The sequence below is a fragment of the Sturnira hondurensis genome, unplaced genomic scaffold, assembly GCF_014824575.4.
Source record: "Sturnira hondurensis isolate 20B ecotype Veracruz unplaced genomic scaffold, ASM1482457v3 Scaffold0006849, whole genome shotgun sequence".
Classification (NCBI taxonomy): domain Eukaryota; kingdom Metazoa; phylum Chordata; class Mammalia; order Chiroptera; family Phyllostomidae; genus Sturnira; species Sturnira hondurensis.
Genome location: NW_028079480.1, coordinates 12,835 through 34,338, shown reverse-complemented (window position 1 = coordinate 34,338; position 21,504 = coordinate 12,835). Strand labels below are relative to the sequence as shown.

The 21,504-nt window shown below is 39.1% G+C and overlaps 2 protein-coding genes across 3 annotated transcripts in view; one reads left to right on the top strand and one right to left on the bottom strand.

The window, feature by feature from the left end:
* CUTC (cutC copper transporter) overlaps positions 1-21,133 on the top strand; it is a 29,452-nt gene extending 8,319 nt beyond the window's left edge. The window contains exons 3-11 of one of the 2 annotated variants that reach the window (XM_037050767.1): positions 94-247; positions 3,207-3,278; positions 4,561-4,620; positions 7,104-7,313; positions 7,963-7,998; positions 10,421-10,554; positions 16,475-16,502; positions 19,796-19,901; positions 20,637-21,133. In XM_037050767.1, the coding sequence (XP_036906662.1) occupies positions 187-247; positions 3,207-3,278; positions 4,561-4,620; positions 7,104-7,313; positions 7,963-7,998; positions 10,421-10,554; positions 16,475-16,502; positions 19,796-19,901; positions 20,637-20,751 (822 nt within the window). In that variant the 5' untranslated portion in view covers positions 94-186 and the 3' untranslated portion in view covers positions 20,752-21,133. Of the gene's footprint in view, positions 1-47; positions 248-3,206; positions 3,279-4,560; positions 4,621-7,103; positions 7,314-7,962; positions 7,999-10,420; positions 10,555-16,474; positions 16,503-19,795; positions 19,902-20,636 lie in introns of those variants that run through there. The other variant, XM_037050766.1, reaches the window with a different exon arrangement.
* AK6 (adenylate kinase 6) lies at positions 14,065-14,821 on the bottom strand. The gene is given in 2 exon segments (XM_037050768.1): positions 14,065-14,518; positions 14,521-14,821. Coding segments are annotated over 2 exon segments (519 nt in total). The 3' UTR covers positions 14,065-14,300.
* Positions 21,134-21,504: the final 371 nt, after the last annotated feature.

Genomic DNA, 21,504 nt, shown 5'->3' with positions numbered 1-21,504 from the left:
CTCCTCAGACGGCCGGGGTGAGCCGCGACTGCGCGTGCGCTGGCGACTAGCCTTTCTCTTGGGCTGCTGGGCCGTGCGGGTTGGGGTGCGTAGGGGCGCGCGCACGAGTGAGAGCGAGCTTTTTCTGGTCGCGCTCACCGGAACCTAGTGGAAACCGAAGACGCGCGTGGGAGGAGCGCCTGGAAGATGAATAGGCAGGGGTCCTTCTCGGAGCGGAAACTAGCGCGGACACCGTCTGGAAAGGCCGGTGCGGAAGTGGGAGGGGAGGGGACTGTCGACCCACCTGCTCCCAGGGGCGGGCTGGCGTGGGTTCTGACCCGTGGACCAATCGCGATTTCCCTGAGAGCTCCCTGCGCGACACGTTCTGTCTTTCCGGCTTTGAACCCGTGGGAACGGGAGGCCTGAGCAGGGACATGTTGCCAGAGTGGCCCTGCACTGGAGCCAGATGTGTGTAGGTTTGAATCCCGGCGCCTGCGCGTATCGTCGTGCCACTGTTCAAGTTGGTTAACCTCTCCTAGCCTCACGTTTCCCGTTGCCACACGGGGATCCCTGTCCTCTTCATGGCATCGATGTGATAATTAAATGTCGAGGAGCACAGTTCCTAACCTGTGGTGACTGCTTAATAACCTGTAGCTGCAACAGCAGGGGGATTGTTCTCAAAGACAGCTACGAAGTGGCAAAGCTTGGGGCTGCCAACAAGTCCCGAGTTCTTCCGTCACGCTGGGGTAGGGTAGCATGACAGGTGCTAGGGATTTGACAGGTCCCTCCTCCGTGAACCAGTGCTCCTCAAACTTTGTGATTTGGGGAGCCCTTTACACTCCTAAAAATTGAGAACCTCAAAGATCTCTTGTTTATATAGGTTAAATCTATTGATAACTAATAGAAATTAAAACAAATTTTAAAAATATTTATTAACCAGAAGATGACTATAGTAAACCTATTACACATTAACACAAAAAACTTTTATGAAAAATATTTTCCTAAACAAAATAGTATAGTGCCAATGTTTTGTATTTTTGTAGATTTCTTTACTATCTGGCTTAATGGAATTCTCATACCTGTTTTCTTATACCTGCCTCTGCGTTCAATCTGACAGGGCAGGTGGCCTACGCAAAACTCCACTTGTTTCGAAATAATGACAGTGAAAAAGGCAAATACAGGTTTAATGTCATTATGAAAATTTTCAGTGCACAGACAATCCTAGACAATTTTAGACAATCCTAAGATTCCTAAGGTCCCTAGAGCTAACTGACCTACCACACTTGGAGAACTGCTGCTCCAAAGAAGTATCTTTGTCTTGGTTTCCTACAAATAACTTCTTTTCTTAGGAGGATTGCTTTATGCTGCCTTCTCTCTTAGTCTTTTGTGTGCATCCCCACTCTCTGCTGTCCCAGGCACTTTCTTGCATGAGAGGCAAATGGTCCCCCTGCCGCACTGTCCAATTGGATTGGCCTGATGGCTGGTGCGGGTGGCTGTCAGGAAGCTCCTGGAGTTAGTGCAGCTCTGTTGGTTGAGAGCGTGGGGCGGCACTTAACTCTTTCACAGTTTGAGGCTGATAGTCTTCTCTTAAATAAATGAGGCCGTTGCAACTTGACATTAGCAGGTGATAGATTTTTGTTTTTCAAATTAAAAACCGCTTTTTAAAAAATAGTAAAAGCAGTATTGGGTAGGAAAAAATCAAACAATGTAGGAAAGTAAAAAAGAAGAGAATAAAGACATTCCAAATCCCAGCACCTAGTTGTACATCATTATGAGTATGTGGTGACCATTCTTATGGGTATTACATTAAGTATGCATTCAAAAATCTCTTTGAAGCCCTGGCTGCCATGGCTCAGTGGATTAGTGCCAGCCTGCGAACCCAGAGGTCGCTGGTTGGATTCCCTCTCAGGGCACATGCCTGGGTTCCCCCTTGGGACCATGAGAGAAGCAACCAACTGATGTTTCTCTCCCTGTCTTCCTCCCTCCCTCCCACTCTCTCTGAAAATAAATAAATAAAATCCTTTTAAAATTTTATGAATCTGTAATTATTCAGTCTTTAATAAATCTTTGCCTGACTATTGTGTACCGTGGTAGACACTGTGCTTTGCTGTGAGTGATAAAGATCTCACATAGAGAATTTTAAAACAAGTTACAGCCCTGGCTGGTGTAGTTCAGTGGATTGAGCATGGGCCTGTGAAGCAAAGGGTTGCTGGTTTAATTCCCAGTCAGGGAATTAAATGCATATGCCTGGGTTGCAGGCCAGTTCCCAGCAGGGGACACATGACATGACTGGCAACCACACATTGATGTTTCTCTCCCACTTTCTCCTTCCCGTAACCTCTCTCTAAAAAATAAATAAAAATAAAATATTTTTTAAAAAGTTACAGTGATCAGACACCAATGTTCAGAGATAAAAATAATAGCTAGAAAATAATTGCTATTTTGAATAGCTACAAGTAGTGTTTTAAAGAACATATCACATGAAAAGCATTATGAGTTCAAAAAGGAGATACAATTTTCTATTTTGGGAGAGGAAGTGAGGAAATACCGTGTGACTTAACATGAATCTTGGGAGAGTTTAGCAGTCAAAGATGGAGCTGGAAGGACTGTGGATTGAGGAGGTGGCATCAGCAAGAACAGGGCTGGGGCTTAGGGAGAAGGAGGCACACAGAAAAGACTGTGTAGTTAATGAAACGAACACTTTTTGTACATGTAGTGGGTAGGATCCACTTTTCATGAGTTATCTCTGCTTACTGCTCTGAGGTAGATACTAAAACCCACTCTGTTTCATAGGAAATTTAGGTTAAGTAATTTGTCTAGAATCAAACATGTGTTTAAGGGCCGGGATTTGAAGTCCATCCCAGCTCTCATACATTTCTGGTAACAAACTTTAAACGCAGTCTGCAAGGCATTCATTGAGAAGCATTGGAAGAATCATGACCTGGAATGTGATGATGAGGTCTGTGTTTTAGGAAGATTTAACTTGGCATTCGGTGTATATTTTTCTCAGTATAATTTCTTATACGTATGGCTGTGTTCTTATTTCATAGTCCGCAGACATCAGTTTTATAGTTAATGTGTTATTGCATTCATGGGCGCTAGTGTACTTACCTACTTTCTTATTATTGGACATTTGGATTTTGGCAGCAAAATATAAAATGTTCATGATAGATTAGTCTGGATGAATAGTCCTATTATGGTATTACATTGTTTCTCATGTATTTTAGGAACAGCAAATGGATTTCTCATGGAAGTGTGTGTTGATTCAGTGGAGTCAGCTATAAATGCAGAAAGAGGAGGTAAGAGAAATTAGAGAATGAATGACAGTTTATAGTCCTTTTAAGAGTCTGGAAATGAATCCTGTGAACTGATCTTGTAAGCCTTCGTGGTTTGGAAGGATCCTAGTAATCCTGTTGAAAACAACCAAGCAACTAGAAAACCTTCCTGAAAATTATGATCTTCTAGTCTTACTCCCCTAGTAGGTCATATTTTGCGTCAGTGTCCACAATAGTGCTTACTCTCCAACTTCATATTTTTATTGAACTTAGCAAAGATTTAGTGTTTTATTATTAGTTATCTTACCTTTTTTTAAAAGATTTTTATTTATTTTTAGACAGGGAAAGGGAGGGAGAGAGTTAGAGAAACATCATTGTGTGGTTGCCTCCTACATGGCCCCCACTGGACCTGGCCTGCAACCCAGGCATGTGCCCTGACTGGGAATTGAAATGGCGACCCTTTGGTTCACACAGCCCACGCTCAATCCACTGAGCTACACCAGCCAGGGCTAGCTTATCTTTTTTTTAACATTATTTTTACGTCAAGGTTACTTTCTTACTGTGAGCCTGCTGTAATAGGAACCTGCTGTAATAAAAATTCCCATCACCTCAGGATCAGAAAATTTAAAAAAAAATTTATTATAGAAAAATTCAAACATATACAAAAATAGAATAGTATAATGAATCCCCATGTACCCATTACTTATTTTCACTCATTTTCAGTACATGGCCAATCTTTCATCCATATTGGGGGTACCAGCAAACTTTTTTGTAAGGAGCAACATAATATACAATATATTTTCAGCTTTCCTGGCCACATTTGGTCTTTGTTGCATCTTCGTTTTTTAAAAATAATCCTTTGAAAATGTAAATGCCATTCTTAGTTTGGCAATAAAAAACAGTGAAGTACTGATACATGCTCCATCATAGATGAATCTTGAAAGATTATTCTAAGTGGGACAAAATCAGTAAAAAGTATATATTGTATGATTCCACTTATATGAAGTGTCCAGACCAGGCAAATTTATGGAGTTAGAAAATAGGTTAGTAATTGCCCAGGGCTTGGGAACATGGGGACGGGGAAGTGACTGCCTGAAGGATGCCAGATCTTCTAGGGGTTGATGAAAATGTTTTAAAATTGATCGTGGAAATGATTGCAGAACTCGGTGAGTATACTGAAAATCATTAAATTAAACACTTTAAATGGGTGCATTTTATGCCATGTGAATTATACATGTTAATTTCTTTTTCTTCATTTAAAAACATTTTTTGTGCTGAGCAATGCTTTTTGTTTCTTTAATCTCAGGTGCTGGTCGGATTGAATTATGTTCAGGTTTATTGGAAGGAGGAACCACACCCAGCATGGGTAAACAACCGATTTTCGGATTGCCAAGAGACAGTTGATCATCCGTTTCATTGGAATCCTTTCCTGATGTTACTACCTCGTTAACTATGCTATGGATATTGTATTAGAAATGCTTATGGTTGTAAATAAGCTTGTCTATCAAAGATAGACAACTTCATATCAAGTTGATATGTGACGAAGTTGGGTTTTTTTCCTTATCAAAAAGTTGAGAGATAGGTAATTGCTTTTAATATTGCTTCAGTTGCTGTGCAGTAATTTATCTTTCCATTTTGGCATCCTCAGTTTTCTTACGTTTGTCTTCATTTCTCCCCTTCTGGTCTTCATGTTGTTGTCTTTTATGTTTTACTTCTACATATGTTAAAAACTCCACACTGTGTTGTTTATTGTTATTTCCACTGAGGCATTTTATTTGCACGTATGTATTACATCCCTAGGAAAGGAATTCCAGGACTTTCCCTCCCATGTGTTTTGGTCTTGCTTCTTCGTGCTCCGTAATGCCTGTTGTCAGTGCAGTGGAACCAAACTGACAGGCGGGGAGCAGGTTGGCCTGCCACTTTCTATGCCTTTGAGCTGCGCATCAGATCTGAGGCTGACCACGCCACGCTTGTTTGACTTGCCCCTGAGGTTCACAACCGTTTTCATAGCTGTGGTTTTTGTTTCAAGAGTCTGAAATAATAAGAGAACAATCACATTTATGCATACATAGTTACCACTTCTGGTGTTCTTAATTCCTTTGCATAGATCTCTGTCTGGTTTTATTTTCCTTCTGCCTGAGGTAATTCTTCTATCATTGTTTTATAATACAAGTGTGTTGGTGATGAATTCAGTTCTTGAATGTCTGAAAACATCTTTCTTATTATTCAAAATATATTTTTGCTGAGAGTAGAATTCCAGGTTGACAGTTTTTTTTCCTCTCAGTACTTTAAAGATGTTTCTTCACTCTCTTCTTGCTTGTACTGTCTCTGATAAGAGATCTGTTGTCGTCCATATCTTCATACTTTTCTGTGTCACTTTTCTCTGTTTTTTTTTGCTGCTGTTCTTTATTTTTGGCTTGTTCTTTATTCTTAGTATGGTGCACCTGAGTGTAATTTTCTTCATGTTTTTTGGACTGGTGCATTTATACTTTTTACCACATTCAGAAAATTTTTCGCAATGTCGTCTACTCTCTCCTTCAGAGACTTCAATTGAAGTTACTCAGTTATGATAATTCAGTTATTCTTATAATTGAATATTTGATTACATTTGTTCTACAGTTCACTGATGAACCACTCTTTTTTTGTCTCCTTTTCCTTTGTGTTTCATTTTGCACAGATCTTATTGCTTTGATTTCAAGTTTACTAATCTTTTCTCTGCAATGTGTAATCATTGTTAATCCTACCTCATGTGTTTTTCATTTCACAGTTTTAGCTGTAGAAGTCTGAGTCTGTCGTTATATCTCCCATGTACCTTGTTAACTTTTTTGAGTAAATGAAATAAATAGTAGCTTATTGAGTGACTTGGCTGCTAATTCTAACATCTATATCAGTTCTAGGTTGTTTTTGTTTGATTCACTTATCACCTCATGATATGTGTTATTCCCACCTGATAATTTTTTATTGAATACAAGACATATATTTCTTTGAGGTTGATGATAGCATTTTTTGGTATAAATATATATGTAATAGCCCTTTGAAATCTCACTAAAAGAGGGTATTCCATAGCCATCTTACGAAATCTCTAGAACGTATCTGTAAACTTGACTGCAGTCTGTTCTCTGCAACAGCAAGTATGAGTCACTGCTTGGGTGTTGGGCATATTGACATCCTGTGCAAAGTTGGGGTTCTTTTAGCAAAGAGAAAGAAGTCAATTCATGTTGGCTAAACAGGAATGGTGCTGGCCAGAAAGCGTAACTATTGCAGAGTTCCGAATTGTGTCATACTCAGGGACTTTTATTCATAGATCCCTGCATAAAATCACAAGTGAGTAGAACTTTGCTCCTCTTAAAAAAGGGTTTTGCTAAAATGTCTTTGTCCAGTAGAGGATCGCAAACTTTAATACCGTGTGACCATGTCTGGAGGAGGTGTGAAATAGGGCTGTCATCGGTCAGGAAGGGGAACGGTCCTAGGGAGCACACTGGCGGAGCACACTGGCAGAGCACTGAGCCAGGTGGTTACTACATTTTCAGACATTATGTACCAGGGAAAGGGTTTTTGTGGAGTCAACCGACAAGTGCTTTTAAAAGGCAGTAACTTCTTTCTATTTTCCAAGTTGTTCTTTTTTTACCTTTGATTTTTTTAGTTAGCTTATTCCATGTCTAGTTTTTTCTCAGTATCCTCCTTCCTTTTAGGTCCACTTATCTCTGGTTTCCTCAGTCAACTCTTTCTTTTCTTACAGAAGTGATGCTATCCTAAGAGCATATGTAAAAGACCAATAATATTTTACTGACTTCCTTGAGCTTTTAGCTCACATTTGCATTTTAATTAGTCTGATTCCTGTTCCTGTAGGTATCCTTCAAGTAGTGAAGCAGTGTGTCCAGATCCCTGTTTTTGTGATGATTCGGCCACGCGGAGGCGATTTTTTATATTCAGATCGTGAAGTTGAGGTGATGAAAGCTGACATTCGTCTTGCCAAGCTTTATGGTGCTGATGGTTTGGTATTTGGGGCACTGACTGAAGATGGACATATTGACAAAGAACTGTGCACGTCCCTTGTGGGTAAGAATTTGTTTCTGAGACCAGGCAGCTTTGAAGAATGATTGCATTTAATATTCCTGAGACAGAAAACCACAATCACAAAACTGACTTTTCAGTCACATCTGCAGGCACTTATAGTCACCTATAATATACAGTAGTTACTAAGATGTTTGGGCAGAGGGTGTGCGTGGCATAGCCTTCCTGACTCTTTTCAGTTGCTGTAGATCTGGTTTTGCTACTACTGTTCCTGAGATGTCAAAGGAGAGTTTACCTTGATTCCTTTAATTATTGCACCAAAAACCACAAAAGTGTTGCATTTGGTGAGGATGGGGAGATGTGGAGAGGACAGAAGTAAACAATGTCTATTACTAGGTCAAAGTATTGAAGATGCTCAGAAGAGTGAGCAATAAATATAATGAATGCTGCCCTTATAGTTGCCAGATTTTATAACTTTAATTTGGTGCCTCTAAGGAGAGGGTGATCTTTTTTAAAATATAATAATTAGATTAATGGGAACATAGGACTTCTGAATTTGGAGGGCTGCCGTTTTATTATCATTTCAGTTCACTCGGGATAGGAAGATATATGAGTCCCATCTATCGTGGAGAATACTGTGTATAGCAGTCAGTGGTGGTCTCTTCATTCATGTTGTTCTGTGACTCTTTTATAGCTGTGTGCCGTCCTCTGCCAGTCACTTTCCATCGAGGTGAGTCATTTCCATTTTAGAAGTTTTATTGAATAGTGTCACTTACCTGATTTCACCAAATGCCACAACCTTTTTTTGGAACAAAATTCTAGTGTTACAGTGTTACCAGTTGGTTTCTTTATACTGATCTTGGGACTAACAGTTGTAAATTTAGAAACGCACAACTTCTAAGTATATGAAGCCTTAGTTGTGAAGTTGTTCAAAATATACGGTGGTGAAAAAAAATAGATGGTTGTGGTGAGGGCGTATAATAGAGGAAGAGAAAAAGCGTTGCCTACAAGTGTATGTAGGCAAGAATCCTGGACTCATTTTTACTAGATTGCCTTTGGTCATACGCAACCCCCGAAGGAATAAATTCACTGCAGCCAGTGAAGTGACATTTACTGCCTGCCTTAAGCTAGACAGCACCATTTCTGGAGCTAGGAGTGAGGTCGGCTCTCCCAGAAGAATGTATGAGTCGTGGGCCGAGATGGGGTGGATGTCTGAAGAAGAAGTGGATTCTGTTAGGAAGGAGGAAAGGAGACACGGATGCTGGACGGTCGTGAGCGGGTGGGTGTTCGCTGCAGTGCACAGAACCGCTCTGCATTATTGATGATGAGTGATTCTTGAAAGGAATCTAATTTCATGTGAAAATGCTTCCCATCTATAAATCAGATAGTTATAATTTTCATACGCTTGCCAAAGACTGGTAAAATGAAGGCACAAGCATGGGTTTTGCCTGCAGAGGGCACTGCTATTACACAGGAAAAGAAGGAAGTCTTCAGTCAGTCTTTTTGATTTGACAGTGCTCTTGGGAAGTTGCCGGATGCTTTTCTGACCTTCGAGTAAGGATCCAGAGATTAGGAGAAGAGTGGACACCAGCACTTGCATCCATTTATATAAACCAGAGACAAAGCATTTCTTACCCTGTTTTTCTTTAAATGAGTAATACCACCCGAAAACTGTTTTCTTGACTTGCTATTTAGCAGTGCTTCTTATTGACTAACAATAACTGAAATATGTTAGACTGCTTAAAAGTCAGAACCTTGAGGCTAGTCAAAAATTTTTTTGAAGTGTAACAAGTAATTTTAATGAATAAACACCTGAAAGACACATTTTAAAATTTGACATGTTAAAAATAAACCCATCATATTGAATGTATATTTGTGTTCTAAAACTAAGAAAATCATTCCAAATTTCTGTTCTTTTGCAGTCACAAAACTGACTTTTCAGTCATACCTGCAGACACTAACTTATATAGTTTATTAAATTATTCAGTAAGTTCAACAAAAATATTTTCATGTTCTCAAAATTTGATGTTGGCCTGGGTTCACTCATTTATTTGAATGAGACAATATGTGAACCAAGGCCTTTTCTAGAACTGGTGAGTGATGTTCGGCTCCAGTTGTTCTGTCTGAGCCTTAAGGTAGACTTAACCGATTTTGAGTCACTTGCCCATCACATTTACAATTTTATTGGACCTGATTGCTACTTGTGCACATTTATTTAATAATGTTCTTAAAGTAAATCCTAAATACATTTAATTTAAAGGGAAACTTTCATAATTAATGAGAACTGGAAACTTCTCACTCATCTGCACTTCGTTTAATAAATGAATCTATTCAGACGTGCACCACCTAAATGATCATGCACACCACCAGTGGTGTGCAGATTGTGGTGCGCAGATTGTGCTGTGCAGATTGTGCTGTGCAGATTGTGGTGTGCAGATTGTGGTGCGCAGATTGTGGTGTGCAGATTGTGGTGCGCAGATTGTGCTGTGCAGGTTGTGGTGCGCAGATTGTGCTGTGCAGATTGTGCTGTGCAGATTGTGGTGCGCAGGTTGTGCTGTGCAGATTGTGCTGTGCAGGTTGTGGTGCGCAGATTGTGCTGTGTAGATTGTGCTGTGCAGATTGTGGTGCGCAGGTTGTGGTGCGCAGGTTGTGGTGTGCAGGTTGTGGTGTGCAGGTTGTGTGCAGGTTGTGGTGCGCAGGTTGTGGTGCGCAGGTTGTGCTGTGCAGATTGTGCTGTGCAGATTGTGGTCTGCAGGTTGTGCTGTGCAGATTGTGCTGTGCAGATTGTGGTGCGCAGATTGTGGTGCGCAGATTGTGCTGTGCAGGTTGTGGTGCGCAGGTTGTGGTGTGCAGGTTGTGGTGTGCAGGTTGTGGTGTGCAGATTGTGCTGTGCTGGTAAACTGGCTCTTGGGGGGAAGAGCCCCAATTAGTGGCATTTGTTGATTGTTGTGGTTTAAATGCTCTCACCTTCAGTGATTTCAAGCTGCCAATGGATTAAGGGTCATGTTTGCAAAATTTCTGAAGATTTAACATCTGTCTCTTGCAAGCCAGCAGGAGCCCAGTCCAGCTCACCACTGTGTACAGACTACATTTTATAAAGCACTGTGTCAGTGATGTCTGTTCAGGGTGCTAATCAGTTTTGTTTGTTTTAGCCTTTGACATGGTTCACGATCCAACGGCAGCTCTAGAGACCCTTTTGACCCTGGGATTTGAACGAGTGTTGACCAGTGGATGTGACAGTTCGGCTCTGGAAGGGCTGCCTCTAATAAAGCAGCTCATAGATCAGGTAGACACAATTTCTTTCTGTTTTTCCTGAGACTGTTGTGCTTACTCCTGATATTCTGCTGTTCAGCTAGGTTGTGAAACTAGATATTACTGACTTCATGTTTACCATTTGGAAAAAGCAAGCGTGCAGTAATATATTCATGTAATTCTTATTTCTTTCATGTGAGCATTTTTAGTAACTAAGACTCTTAAGATCAGATTATAGACAGTGCCTGAGGATCTTATCTAATTTGGGTAACCAGAGCAAATTTTACTTTTTCTCTCCAATCAGTGTTGCATAGTTTTAAACCACATCTTCTCACTGGCAGTCTGTGTATACTCAGGATTCCATATAAAATTTGAGATAAAGTGGGGGAAAAGGGTGAAGCGTTTACCGGAAGGGTTATAAAGGACATATGGACAGCAACAAGGCGGGGGTGGAACTGGGGAAGGGAGGTGCGGAGGGCTGGGGTGGTGTGGAGTGGTGGTGGTGGGGGGGGGGGAGGCAGAAAACTGTACTTGAAAAACAATTTAAAAAGTTGTAATAAAAATTTTGAGATAATTATCATTTTTAGGTGAATTCTAAAACTATGTTCATCTCTTTCTATGTATCAAGATAGGAGGAAATATAATACCTTTCTCTTGTACTTCCTGGTGTGTTAGCATCGTAGAGCAGTTGGAAGATGGCTTTGTAATTGGGGTGTGTCTGTGTTTTTCTGACATAAGTCCAGAGGCATTGTAAATGAGTGAGTATGGACTTTGAGACTGGATTTGAGACTCAGGTTTGAAATTTATTTGCTGTGTAATACTGAATAGATTACTAACCTTTAAACCTCTGCCCTTATTATATGAACTGTTTAAAGGACTTATCCAAGAAATAGAAGATCAAAACTATGAACAGTGAAATGACAACAGACTCACAACTATCAACAACTGAACCTAAAAAACAAAAACTAAACAAACAACTAGAATAGGAACAGATGCGCAGAAATGGAGATCACATGGAGGGTTATGAGTGGGGAGGGAGCAGGGAACAATGCGGGGGAAAAGGTACAGGGAATAAGAAGCAGAGTAGGTAGGCACGAAATAATCAGGGGGAGGGTAAGAATAGTATAGGAAATGGAGAAGTCAAAGAACTTACCCATATGACCCATGGACATGAACTGGGGGGGGGCAGATGCTGGAGGGTTGGGGGATGGTACAGGGAGGAGGGAGGAAAGGGGAGGAAAAAAATTGGGACAACTGTAACAGCACAATCAATAAAATATACTTAAAAAGGATAAATAACCAAAATAATACAAAAGGCATAGAAAAATTTGTTAAAAAAATAAATCTCTGTTTTCTCAAGTGTGAAATTGAGATAAGTTTAATTCTTCCTGTATGGGGTTGCTCTAAGGATTGGTAGAGACAAGCTATCTAAGAGCTTAGCACAGGGCTTGACATATAATACATCTTAATACATGTTAGTTTCTATTATTATTACTACTGGTATTATTAATAATATTATTTAATGTTCCTGGGTAGACATTTGTTTATGTTTGCTTTTCTATAGACAAAATAATTTTTGGAGGTTTCACATACAGATCTGATATGACTTTGCTAATCTGGAACTTACTGATTTACAAATATTTATTAAATATATAGTAGGAGCAGGGCATTTATATTATGGTGACTTCAGAGGGGTGTGTGTGTGTGTATAACCACTGTCCTTACAATCTAGTGCACAACAGGCACTTTTAATAGAGCAAGCAGTTTTCATGGAATGCTGTAAAAAAGGTACTGTGGGGCAGGGATTAACTCCAGATTTGAGGGATGGGGGTTGGCCGTAGTTAGCTTCCCAGAAGAAAAGACATCTGCACTGTGAGGTCTTACTCATTGGAAAGATGATTTGGAGCTATCTGTGTAAAGGAGGGCAGAGGAGAGGGAGAGTGGGGGAACGCTCCATGTGGAATAAATGGTATATGCAAAGAAGTGGAAACAAGAGTGAACATAAGACATTGAAGAATTACTACAATACTGAATGTGAGGAGAATACTGTCCAGAGTCTTGAAAACTATTTAAGAGTTTGTGTCTTATCCCTTGTGTACTGGGGAAGCCTGCAGTGTTTTAAAATAGAAGAGTTGATGTATCAGGTTTCCATTTTTAAATTGTTACTAAGCATGGAGTGGAGAATAATTGCTGTAGTCACATACTGCATTTTAAATCTCTCTGTGTGTATAAGATATTTGTAGTTTAATCATGGCTTGGCAGGAAGAGCTCGGTTAACTTTTCTTATACACTAACTTTAAAAAAAATTATGTGATTTAAGGTATATCAACATGCTTTGATACACATATATAATAAAATGATTATAGTCAAGCTTTTATCCATTTATATAGTTACTCTGTGTGTGTGTGTGTGGTAAGAACGCCTGAAATCTACTCTCAGTAAATTTTCAGTACTATTAAATATGGCATTATTATTATTATTATTATTGAAACTGGAAAAGTCAGCATTCCGGCTGCCTGTCACTGCCAGAATCAATGAGTGGAGACAAGGATTGAATCTTTCTGGGAGCTTTATTCATATGCTGGCAATCTGAGAAGAGGCAAGTTATGTGCCCTCAGTTACTGTCTTAACATCTCATCTCCAGCTGACCTTTTTATAAGGAGAAGAAAGGGTAGGTAAGGGGTTTAGGGAAAAGGTTACCATATTTTGCTGTGTATAGTGCCCACTGATGTCTTTGGCCCAAGCTTTCAGGAAAAAAAATCTTTCATGTTAATTTTTAAATTCAATTATTTATTTATTTATATTTAAGTGCTTGTTTTTGTATTATAAAGGAATTTTAGCATTTATTTTTGAACATATGGTACAAGAAATTTTATGCAGCAAATAATTACAAAACACAAGAACAAATTCAAGGTATTCCAGGCACCACCCATGTATAACACGCATCCTTATTTTTCCTTCAAAAATGTAGACCAAAAAAAAATGCACATTATAAATGGCAAAATGCAGTCATTGAATGCATTGCAGACCAGCAGTGACTTTTCCTAGTACTTCTTCATCTGTTGGTCAACGGTCCTTTATCTGCATCACAACAGTTCCCTCCCTGGAACACACTGGGTACCGTCTCCATCACTCGCAGACGCCTGGGGTATGAAGGCTGAATTGCTTGGCAGCCTCCTAGAGTCATGCAGGTCATGCATTCCAGTTCCCGGAATAACAGCTTTGCACGTGCATTAATCATTTAAGGCTATCAACTATACCTGAAACTAAAATCTTTAACTCTTGGGTTCCCCCATCAGTCTCTGTTACTTAAATACTAGTCTTGGTGTTTTGTTTTTGCGCAGTGTAGAATATAATTTGTTGTTGGCTCATACTCTACAAAAGAATGGGGTTTTTTACACCTTAATATTGTAATATGCTACTAAAACAATTTTGTAGCAATTCTTCATTTTTTTTCTATGAATACTCTTTTCAAGTCATTTACTGGTTTCTGTTTCTCTTTTTGTACCCACATATCATTTCTTACCCTCACTTTTTTGGGAAGTCAGATTCATTTATTCTTTAGCAGTTGAAGTATTAAATGATGACAGTTTTTATTCTGTCTTTAATAATGTTATATTCATTATACTTGAAACTGTTTAGCTTTCTCATAGAAAAAAGAAACCCAAACATAAACCTTTATACCATCCACCTACTGGTTCTACAGCACAATTTTAATAAAAGTTTTACTGATAATTAGACAACTTATGTGACACAGGCAGAGAAATATTAAGAGTGATTCTAAAGTGGCCAGTTTTGTAAGTCTTCCTTCCACTGCGCAATCCTCATCAGTGTCTGAGTGATGTTACCCTGCAGATCTCCTGGTTTATTGCTGGGCAGCTGACACACTATTTCTTTCTTATAGGATGCTAATACTTCATAAAGAACTTGGGAAGTTTCACACTCAACATTATCTTTTAGTTTCTTATTATAACCCCTTGTTTCAAGTCTTTTGTGCATACACCATTCTCTGTTTTCAGCACAAAAACTCTATGAAACCTGCATTCAGGGAAGAAATCACAACCATGGTAGTGAACAGTAACTCTGCCTTCACTCATTTGGTTTTCTCACTCATCAACAGCTCTGTCTTTATCCAACATGAGACAATCATACTTTTCATCATAGCCATCATATAACTGCCCTTCTCAAGCTCAATCACCCACGTTAATGTATTTCAGTCCTGATCTTGATGCGAGTTCTCTGCCTCGTGTGGTTTTTCTTGCCCCTGGTGCACCGGTGAGCAGGGTGTTCAGAAGCAACATGCTCCTCACCGAGATGGCTCCTCACCCTCACTTTCTTTAAACTACAAACATTTGGAATCCTCTTCACAGACTTCTACAGTATATCCAGCTCTTTAGAATTTGTTGCTTTGCTACATAAAATCCCTCAAGGAACAATCGTATTGAATGTTCACCTTAACTTTACACTGTTAATTACTTAAAGCTCATTGAAGTATCTATAACTTGTCTTGAAAGTAAGGGGAAAATGGTTTATCCCTCCCCTCACTTGTGTCGCCATACCCCCCCTACAGTTCTCCCCTTCCCTCGTCAGTGCCTTTGTGCTATAACTGCTTTTGAGACTTTCTGCTTCTCTTCCTTTTTTTGGCGTTTGTTTTTGCAGGTGTCAGTCAATTTTTACTTTATTCCCTTCTTTTGGTTTCTGTTCCCTTGTATCTTCTTTCTTCTTTACCCTCTGCCCCCTTCTCACACCAGACGTGAGACCTCTTCCCCCCACACTGACCCCATCGTTCAGTTTTCCCATTTGTCCTGACTGGACATGGTGGAGAATTAAATATTTTTCCACATTAATCATATTTATTGAATACAGTAGTTGACTATTTCATTGTGTTATGGAAAAAGGAACTGAGGTATGGGTGGTTCTTGGTTGAATTTTTCCATTGTTCCGCAGCACTCGGTAGAAGATTGTCTACCTGACCCTGAGTCGGGCAGAGTGTCGGAGGCGTGCACGCGCAGGCTGAGCAGTTGGGGAGGTGACTTGGAATTGTGTTGGTGGGATGGTCGGCTGGTCCAGTGTTAAAAACCCACCTCAGGGAATCCACATGTGAAAATTTTCAATTTATGTATAATGTAAAGATTTTATTCTACAAGTTATTATAAGCCTGACATAGTATGTAGTTTTTTTTCTTTGCTTGGTGTCTACCTGTTCCTAATAGTTAACTAGTTAGTGGTTAATTACTAATAGTAGTTAACTAGTAGGAATTGACTAGTAGTAGTTAATTCCACTATTAGTAGTTCCTCTGAGTATGCGTTTGTAATGGGGTGATTTCCTTTGACTTTCAGTGATATATCACCAAAATTTATTTAGGAAATGTGATGGAGATTGGAAGAAAAGTAAGGAAATTTCAATACTTCTAGAACTATCATAAATTAAATCAGTCCATATAGTCCAGTATTATTACTTAAAACCTAGTTAAGTGGACCTGTGGTTTTATTTAATTGGTATGATAAGCCAGGGAATTTAGCTGAGGATACAAAATGTGAATAGATTTTTTTCAGTAATTTACAGTAAGGCTATGCTCTTTCTTTACCGCTGAAATCTTGTTTAAGTTCAGCTGCTTCTGCCCCATCATATACCAGGAACTCAGATTAGTGTTGTTTTTCAGTAATGGCTTTTCTTAAGGTGGTGAGATTATTCAGTATTTATATTGTATTCTCCTATTCTTTGTGTTGATAACTGGATACAAATTTTTAATGTAATGCAATAAGATAACTGGATAGAAAGAGTTACTATGTTGAACATCTTACTTATCCAAGATCCTAAAGAAACAGAAAAGATCTATTGAAAATTAAACACTCAGTAATTTTTAAAATTTAACTTATGTTTCTGTTCTCACTGCCTTATTATCTCATTTAGAGGAAGATATTAAAATTTACTTGTTTATCTTTTTTTTTCAGGCTAAAGGCAGGATTGTGGTAATGCCAGGTATTTATCTATCCGTTCGCTAGTGCACCACTGAGCTGCAGCGGAGGAGGAGCAGGGAGGCAGGGTGGCGTGGGAGTCTTAGTGTACAGTGTTCAGAGGGAACAGACATTTGACTAACACGTTTAAGACTGGAAAATCTCTGCTGGAATTTAAAGCTTTAGATAAAGAGGAAAACATCCTAGAAAGGATAAACTCAGCAAAAAACAAGAGAAGAAATTGACTAGGATCGGGCTTTCTCCGTGTTTGCTCTCCCACAGTGTAGAATTTTGTGAATGTGGGTGTTCCTCCCTGGTAAGGCATGCTATTCACTGCTACACTATGCTAGGGCCAAATGTCCAAGCTGTTAACAAGGTGTAAACAAATAATACCCTGGATAAATATAATACTCAGGTCCTAAAAGTCTCTGATTGCCAAATTCTTGTTGAGGTCGGAACAGTCAGATCACATGCTCCTGATGACAACTGCGAGACTGATGACGTGCACACCGGCTCATGAGAAAGGAAGTTTTTAAAGAATTAAGTAGGCAACCTAGAATCAGAGGGAGACAAATATAGAGTGTCTTAATTTTTTATTGTTAAATTTCTACAATACCTAAGAGAGTATAAAATAGCATATATTCGTTCCATACATTTAACGTTTTGTAACGTTGGTCTCGTCATCCTGAGGTGTTTTAATGTCCAGTTAAAGGCACCACAACGTTGTCCTTGTGCATCTTCAAAAACCAGAGCATTTTACTGTGACCACGATACCGTGGTCGTGTTTATCAGGAAAACTGATTCCTTAATACCATTTAAAACTCAGCAGTCCTCTCCTTTCTCTAGTTGCCCCCAGAGTGTTTTTTATAGCTGATGTGTTCAAATGAGGAGCCCATCAGAGAATAAGTATTGCATTTCATTATTATCCTACTATTTTTTAATGTAGAAATTTTCCTTTTTTCTTGTTTTTTTTTAAATGATATTTAAAACTTTGGGCATTTACCCTGTAAAATGTCCTACTTTCTGGACTTATCAGATTGTTTCCTTTTGATATTTTTAGCTTGTATGACCTAGCCTCTGCATTTCCTACAGACTGGTAACTAGATCATAAGGCTCGACTGGATTCTGGTTAAATATTTTGGCAAGGCTGCTTCATGGGCGATTCTGTGTATGTCGTATCACATCACATCAGAAGGATGTGAGTCAGTGTCTGGTTGTCTCACCACCGGGGATGCCAAGACTGGCCAGGGGTCAGAATGGTGAGAACTAAATAAAGGCCAGCTTTTAAAAAGAGGCCATGTAAAGGGACAGTGCCAGAGATTTAGGTGAATTTTGCCTTGTAGCAAGTCCCTGAAACATGAGCAGTTAGAAAGCATATGTTATCTGTCAAATTTGAGACCCTTTGTTAATTAATCAGGGAATGTTAAAGAGGCTTAATTGAATCTAATGTGTTTCCATTTAAGACTAAATATTTAGTCTTGATAACTAATAGACAGGCTTAGATAATTGTTAATATTAAGATTGCCTTTGCTTATTATATAATTATTAAGTTGTCTGCTATGTACAAGGCAATACTTGGGATGCAGAGTTACACAAGCCTCCAGAGGCTTAACAGCCCTGGGTGAGAAGGTGCTGTATATGAAAATATCTGTGGCTATTTAACAAACTTTACCAAGCAAATGGTAATTATATGCCAAGTTCTTTGGAGATATGAAAAAACAAATGAATAAGAAGTAATCCTTTTACTTGAGGAACTCACAGAATAGATCTGTAAATTATTACCATCTCATAAAAATAAGTACCAAAAAGTAAAAATTCCTAGGTAAGTGAAACCAAATGCCTTGATGAGTAGTCATTACTGAGAAATATAAAGATAAGTAAAACATAGTTGTTTTCCTGCAGGAGTGTCCAACCTGCGGCCTGTGGGCTGCATGCGGCCCAGGATGGCTGTGAATGTGGCCCAACACAAATCATAAACTTACTTAAAATGTTATGAGATTTTTTTTGTGATTACGTGTCTCAAATGTATTTAATATGTGGCCCAAGACAACTCTTCCAGTGGGTAAAGACACCAAAAGGTTGGACACCCCTGCATCTAGGGACTTTCATTATGAAGCTTACAAATGTAGGCACCAGTTTCCTCATCTGTAAAGAGAAGATGTTGCACTAATTGTCCTCTAAGGTTCTGACTGTGAAGATGTGTTACTCTGTGGTTGGAAAATGTTTTATCTATGTCCTAAAATTGCTGGTAACTGGAGCAGCATGGTTTCAGTGGCCAGATATCTTGTTATTTGTTAGAAGGAAATAACATGTTTGTATTTTAATCCTTATAACGAGCTCTGAGGTGGGCAATTATCCCTCTTTTACTGGTGAAAAAAATTGAGGCTCAGTGGTTTAAAGTTATTTATCTGAGACCATATAGCTGTGAAGAGTCACAGCAGTGAAGCTGGAGTTCAGAGCTAAATCTGACTTCTCAGTCTGTATTCTTTTTACTTCTTAGGGCTCAGTGATGTTACTGTACCACTAAGAAAATAAAGTTTATGTGTCCAAAAGAGTGTGTGAAGTCAAGTTACTTCAGCAACCTGAGCAGCTTGAGATACAAAGTAATATTTTATCAGTCATTAAAAATATTTATTGAACACTCCTATACATTAGGAGATAAGGATAGAAAGATGAATAAACTAATTTTATATTTATAATCTGGTATCAGTTGAGAATATGATTCTCTATATATAAATATTTAAGAGATTGTTCATAAAAACAAATGAGTGATCATAAGTATTTGAATCTACAGTTTTGATGGAGAGTTAGATTCTTCCATGAAATGAAACAAAAAATCAACATTATAATAATAAACTGTGTCACACTTGGCATTATTCCCATGTCCAATGACAGCAGTGTGGTCTTTGAATTTTGGTCCAGAGAGAGAACCTTGGAGGTTCTCTTTCAGACACATTTCTGAGGCTGTACTTTTGTAGCTCTGACCTCAAGTCTCTCCTTCCTTTGTTTTAATTTGATTTTCTCTTTAACTGAGGGGGAGCAGGGATAGAATGCTTGATGGTTTTTCTTTCCCTAGAGTAATCTTCTTAGATTTAAAGTCTGAAGCATATAACATTGTTATGTAAATCAGGGGACATAGAAGAGTCCATCATATGTTCTATGGCCTTACCAGTCATTGTTTAGAATCTGTAGTTTATCTTTCATCGTTCTTTTCTAACTTTATTCTAGCTTAGTAGGTAGAGCAAGCAGTCATTATTATTCATTAAATTGTATGCAAAATTCTATTCTACTTAATGTATTACTTATTTTCTTCAACAGGGGGTGGTATAACAGACAGAAATCTACAGAGGATCCTTGAGGGCTCGGGAGCTACAGAATTCCACTGTTCTGCTCGGTCTGCTCGGGATTCAGGAATGAAGTTTCGGTAAAAGTGTGTTCTTTGACACATACAAGAAGGGACGAGATTAATCTTTACTTCCCAACATAGGAAACCTTAGTTAATGGCATGATAAATGAATGTTGTGATTAGTACATAAGTCGTGCAGTCGTTCTTGCCCCACTCTAGATAAGCGGGCTCTTCTGAACAGAGGTGGGCCATTTAATCCTTAAGTCACTGTCCAGCTTAGACCAGTTAATAGTCACTAATTTAACAGCTAAGCTTCCCATGAGTTAGATGTGTGTGCGCTCATCCTTCGGTGCTTTCCTTTAGCAGACGTAGTAACTGGGGTGTGAGGATGGGGGGTCATGGTTATTTTTATCCCTCCTACCTTTAATATTTAGTCTTCCCTTACCCTTTATTTTCAGTAATCTTGAAATTTTATTACCATTAAGGAATTGAAACTGTTATGCGACTTGAGAGGACTCCTGTAATTTAATGGTTAGCCGTTGATTATTTATAAGTTGGGGGAAAATGTGATGTAAAAGAAGCAAGAGTGTTAGAACTTACATTTTTAGATACAAAATCAGTTGTACTATTTGGTAGATTTGGCTAATAGATGTTTCAAGTAATTAATTAATAAAAATTATGCAGCATAGCAGTCCAGGGTCCTCCATTTACCCTTGTTCTAGGCCATGAAGTAGCCTATAAAATGAAGATCCAGTAGGAGGGCTTATTTAACAACTTACATAATCATCTGTTCCTTTATTGTTTCTACTGCAGAAATTCCTCTGTTGCCATGGGAGCCTCTCTTTCTAGCTCGGAATATTCTCTAAAGGTAACAGATGTGACTCTAGTAAGGACTTTGAATGCTATAGCAAAGAATATTCTGGTTTAGCCAGACCTCCTGAGACACCTGGATATCACAGGGTGAAGACAGAAGAGTACTTTACAGTTCCCTGGGACACAGCTTTAGCCTCTTCTCCGGCCAGGACAGCCACAGTCTTTAAGTTCATGTCTATGGAGAAAGTTTCCAAGAAGAAAAAGAACTTGAAACAGAGCTACAATCATTACCTTCACTTAATCTTGCCACCCATCTTCATTGTCATGGCCACTCTGGTCTGTGCTTCTTCTGTAGACAGAGGCTTAGTCTGTTTTCATTGGATTTAAATGATGAACTGAGAAAATTGAACTGCAAGGTATGAATTAGAGTGTGACTTCAGGGTCAGTTTCATAGCAGTATTTTGAAAATTTTTTTTGTAAAATAAAATGTCCATGCTGTTGAAGGCAGTCTCTCGTTTTTTACCCTGAATACAGTCGAGCCAAGTATGAAAGGGAAGGTTTTTGTTTTGATTTTCCTCCACTTTCTCCTTATGTATTCATTGGATGTGATGTCCTGGGCGAGGTGCTAAGGTTGCAGAGTAAGATGGTACATCATAAAAACTTCCCAGACTTGGGAAGCAGCATACAAAAGTTCCCTGACTTGAAAAAGGCAGAAGTGATCTCTTGTGTTGACCAGGTTACCTCTGCCTCTGTTTCCAGGTGGAGGAGTGGCTCAACCGTAACGTTCATCTGACAGCTGACAAGGACCTGTAGCCTCTCGACCTAGGCTACAGATCGGGAGAGTATAGTCTAATGAGGAGCAGGTCCT